This window comes from Malurus melanocephalus, unplaced genomic scaffold (assembly GCF_030028575.1).
Source record: "Malurus melanocephalus ecotype Western Australia unplaced genomic scaffold, MMel_1.1 scaffold_984, whole genome shotgun sequence".
Taxonomy (NCBI): Eukaryota; Metazoa; Chordata; class Aves; order Passeriformes; family Maluridae; genus Malurus; species Malurus melanocephalus.
In genome coordinates, this window is record NW_026624216.1 from 48114 (window position 1) to 53353 (window position 5240).

Consider the following 5240-nt stretch of genomic DNA (forward strand, 5'->3'; position numbering starts at 1 on the left):
CTTTGGAATTTGCTGTCAGTGTGGAGAGGGGTTTCTCATTGGGAATGATCCAGGGGGTCAGGGCAGCTCCTGGATTGATCCACAGGGGCAGGAGCTGCTAAATGAGCTCCAAACAGCTCGGAATTCGGGAAGACTTTGGGTTGGAATGAGCTCCAAACAGCTCAGAATTCAGGAAGACTTTGGGTTGGAATGAGCTCCAAACAGCTCAGAATTCAGGAAGACTTTGGGTTGGAATGAGCTCCAAACAGCTTGGAATTCCAGAAGAGTTTGTGTTGGAAAGGACCTTAAATTCCATCCAGTCCTGTCCCATCTCAAATCCCATCCCATGGATCCCATCCCATCCCATCCTATCCCATGGATCCATCCCATCCCATCCCATGGATCCCATCCCATCTCATCCCATGGATCCCATGATTCCCATCCCATCCTATCCCATCGATCCATCCCGTGGATCCCATCCCGTGGATCCCATCCCAAATCCCATGGACCCCATCCCATGGACCCCATCCCATGGATCCCATCTCATCCCATGGATCCCATGATTCCCATCCCATCCCATCCCATCCCATCCCATCCCATCCCATCCCATCCCATCCCATCCCATCCCATCCCATCCCATCCCTGTTCAGCTTTTTCTGGGAAAATCCTTTTCCTGAGCAGGAGCTGAGTCCCTGAGCCACCGCCTCAAATCCCAAAGTTTTCCTTGGAAATGTCGTTTGTGGCAGCAGCTGTGCCAAGCACCCCAAAAATCCCGTTCCCAGGGGAACCTGAATGTCCCAAATTCAGGGAAATATTCGGAATTCATGGAGCACATGGAGGCCTCACTGCCTGACACTTCTACAGGCAGCCACRGTGCCAAATAGGGCCAAAATTCCCAAATTGTGGGATTTAATGGATGCATATAGAGCAAATTTGGGTGTTTTTGGAGCACCAAGATCATCTGGTTCTCTTTGAGAGAGGAAAGTTCACCAGAGACACTATTGTAAAAAAATGTCTGTGCTAGCCCCAGGAAATTCATGGTCCCAGAGGGGAAAGGGGCAGCTCTGTGGGGTTTTCCTGCACAGGGAGAGACTTTATTTGGGTTTTTTTAACTGAGGTTGCTGTTGTCCTACAGAAATATTCCTAAAGCGTCACCCCTCTCCCTGAGATGGATCTGCCAGGAATTAAACAATGGACAGAGAGAAGCTGGGCAGTTCTAAAGAGCAAAAATTCACTACAAAACAACCAAATTGCTGATTTTTCTCTGGATTGGGAGATTTAARTGCTGATTTCTTGCTCTAAAACACGGAAAATTTCTTTTTCCTGTTTTCCCTGGAAGCCTCGTGCCTTTCCTGAGCTGCAGGGAATGCTGGGTGTGATATTCTGCCATTCCCCCCTGGGAATTCCCATCGACATTCCCAACTTTAACACATCCTAAACTCACACCGAGGAATTCCCATGGAAATTCTTGAGAGCGCCACGGAAAACGGGAACGGGGATGAGGAAAGCGCTGCGGGCAGCCCAAATTCCTGCTCCAGGCAGAGCTTTCCCAATTCCTATTCCCAATTCCCATTCCCAATTCCCGTTTTTCTCCTGGTTTTTTTTTAGGAAGTCTGAATGTTTACCTGCGGCTCAAGGGCCAGACCGCCATCGAGAACCCGCTGTGGTCATCGAGCGGGAACAAAGGACAGCACTGGAACCAAGCCCGGGTGAACATCAACCCTCCCACCTCCTTCCAGGTAATTCCCAATTCCTGCCACCTCCAGAAACCGGGAATTCAGCCTTGGGAAAAAAACTGGGAAATTTGACCTTTTTTTTGGGATTTCATAGCTCTGGAAGCTGCTGATGGACAGAAAATTGCGTTTTTTGAGTTTAAAAATGCTTGAGCACAAAGCACCTTCCAGCTTCCTAAAGGTGCTGGTGGGGATTCCGGCAGGTTTTGTTTCAGATTTATGACTGGGATAGAAAATTCCTCGCTGGGAGAAATTATTTAGGGCCCCTGGAAATTATTTAGGGGTCTTTGGAAATACGTGGGTTTTCTTTGGAAATATGTGGGTTTGGAAATACGTGAATTTTTGCGGGAAATACATGGAAACATGAGTTTTCTTCAGAAATACGTGGATTTTCCTTGGAAATATGTGGGTTTTCTCCAGAAATATGTGGGTTTTCTTTGGGAAATATGTGAGTTTGGAAATACGTGAATTTTTGTGGGAAATGCATGGATTTTCTGCAGGAAATATGTGAGTTTTCTTCAGAAATACATGGATTTTCTCTGGGAAATACGTGGGTTTTCTGCAGAAATATGTGCAGTTTTACGGGAAATACATGGAATTTCTTCAGAAACAAATGGATTTTCTTTGGAAGTATGTGGGTTTTCTGCCGAAATATGTGGATTTTCTTTGGGAAATACATAGAGTTTCTTTGGAAATACATGGATGTTCTTTGGAAATATGTGGATTTTCTTTGGAAATATGTGGGTTTTCTGCAGAATTATGTGGATTTTCTTTGGGAAATACATGTGTTTGGAAATATGTGAATTTTTTCAGGAAATACAAGGGTTTTCTTTGGGAAATACATGGATATTCTTCAGAAATCTGCAGATTTTCTTTGGCAATATGTGGGTTTTCTGCAGAAATATGTGGATTTTTACATGGATTTTCTTTGAAAATACGTGATTTTTTTTCAGAAATACATGGGGCTTCTTTGGAAATACGTGAATTTTTGCAGGGAAAACATGGGTTTTCTTTGGAAATATGTGGATTTTTGAGGGAAATATGTGTTTTTTCTGCCGGAGAAGGGATGATCTGGGAGTCCTTGCTGGGAGCATGAGCCACATGGAGGTTGTGACAGGTTTTTCACACATTTCCTGCTGGGGATGACAGGGAAGTGCTGATGGCCCATTAGGGGCCAACGCTGGGAGCTGTTTGGAACTGGGACATTACCAAAAAAGCAGCGATTCCTGCTGGGAATGTCCTCTGGGAATGTGACAGGAGCCGTGCCCTGAGGGCAGGGTTCTCCTCTGAGCCCTCTCTGCCACCTCCAGGCACCCTGGAGGAGACAAAATGTATTTTTGGGAAAAAGAGTCACAGAATCCCAGAATGATTKGKGTTGGAAGTGACCTTGAATCCCATCCCATCCATGGCAGGGACTGTCCCAGGCTSCTCCCAGCCCCAATGTCCASCCTGACCTTGGAAGATTCCTTCAGTGCAAATCCAAACTGCTCTCCTGCAAATTCACATTGGGTTTATTCACTTCCTTTATTTTCAGGGAATTCCCAATCCTGGCCCTTTGTTTTTATTTCCATGGATGAGAGGTGTTGGCAGGAGAGAAATGATTTGGACCGTGGGATTGCGGAGCAAGAGGAAGGATGGAATTAGAGGAAAGATGGGAATTAGAGGAAGGATGGAATTAGAGGAGGGATGAAGGAGGGGACAGGGAGAGGCACAGTCTGACATGAGAGAGTTGGGAATGTTCCCTGGAGAAGGGAAGGGTCCAGGGAGAGCTCAGAGCCCCTTTTGGGGCCTGAAGGGGCTCCAGGAGAGCTGGAGAGGGACTGGGGCCAAGGGATGGAGGGACACGACACAGGGAATGGGGTCACACTGGGAAAAGGGAGATTTGGGTGGAATATTGGGAATTGGGAATTGCTGGGATGGAATTGCACTCCTGGATCCCTTTGAGTGCCCAAGGCCAGGCTGGACATTGGGGCTGGGAGCAGCCTGGGACAGTGGGAGGGGTCCCTGCCATGGATGGGGTGGGGTGGGATGGGATGGGATTTAAGGTCCCTTCCATCCCAAACCATCCCAGGATTCCACGATTTTGCAATCAGGAAAAGAGCTGGGAGGATTCTCACAGGGGAAGAGCCAAGTTTGGAATTATGGGTGACCATCCCATACAAATGTTGTCACCTTCCTGCCCAGCTGGAGCCAGCAGTGCTGTCTGTGCACTCAGCATCCAAAAACCACCGAATTCCTGGTATTTCCCAGGGAATCCTTTGGAAAATTGATGGGATTTCCTGGAAATATCCCTTAGCTGCCCATTCCTATCATCTCCCCCAGTCCCCACAGGAAGTGAGGAATTCTTAAATTCCCTTAAATTTCCTCACTGGGAACACTCCAGAAAAACAGGAAAAAGGGGATTTTGGGCTCAGCCTTTCAGTAGTGCCCAAGGCCAGGCTGGAATTGGGGCTGGGATTAGCCTGGGATAGGGGAAAGTGTCCCAGTGTGGGGTTCTGTGATGTTTGATGTGCCAGGAATGGGAAGAACGGGGATTCCAGAGCTCAGGAATGCTCAGAGCCCGGGCCAGGYGCAGAAAATTCAATCAGAACAGTTGAGTTATTTGTTGGTGCAGTCGGGATAAATCCAAGAATTCTGAGTGGTGAAAGAGAGAGGAATTATTGAATATCTGAACAGAATAAATGGCTGGGAAAAGGAGGGAAGAGACGAATTTGAAGGCTCTGAGGAGGTTTTGAAGGATCTGAGGAGGTTTTGGACATCTGGAAAGAGCTTTGGAAAGCAGGGGGAGAATCAGAAAAATGCAAAATCGCATTCCAGAGGGGTGGAGGAGATTCCAAAGGGAAGCTCCAACTCCTCTCCTTGGCTGTTTTCCACCTTTCCATTGTTGTGTTTTAAGGCTTCAGCAGAAAATAAACATAAAGCTGTCACAAATACAAAACATAAATGTCAGAGAGCTCCGAGACGTAAATTTAATTTTTTTTTTTAAGCATCTCTTGCATAGAGCAAATTTTATTTTCCATTTCGGAGAGTGAGGAGAAAGGAATATAAAGCTCCCAGKGAAATTTAAGGAGGGGGGAATCGAAGCGGAATCTTTGCAGTAAAACACAGTGGTGACATGGAAATTAAAACTTTTTATGGGGTGATTTATAGGGGTAAAAGATTTTATACCTTGTCAGTGCCTGTGATATAGAACAAAGCCTTTTTTGTGGAGAACTGGGAGCGCTGCCGGGCTTTAAAGCTCAACAAAAATGCATAAATCTCRCTCAGGTATTCCCATATGAAATATTTTTATGAAATTAACACCCTAAAAATAGAGAGCCCCAAAAAAATAGAGGAACACATTGGTTCTGTCAGCAAGAAAATGTCGATTTTAGTTCAGGTTTGAGCAGTAGGACGTGGTGATGGTGTCAGTGATTGGGAATTGGGATTGGATTTCTTGCTAATACAGAACCTAAATGTTGCCAGTGCAGTTTCCAAATAAAAGTTTACGGTCGGTCTCCGTGTTTGGGCTCGGTCTCCGTGTTTGGG

The 5240-nt window shown here is 46.2% G+C and overlaps 1 protein-coding gene across 1 annotated transcript in view; it reads left to right on the forward strand.

The window, feature by feature from the left end:
• MDGA2 (MAM domain containing glycosylphosphatidylinositol anchor 2) overlaps positions 1-5240 on the forward strand; it is a gene marked incomplete at its 5' end in the record, with an annotated part of 54677 nt that overhangs the window by 43884 nt on the left and 5553 nt on the right. The window contains one exon of the mRNA XM_057386539.1: positions 1588-1718. Within this exon, the coding sequence (XP_057242522.1) occupies positions 1588-1718 (131 nt within the window). The remainder of the gene's footprint in view (positions 1-1587; positions 1719-5240) is intronic.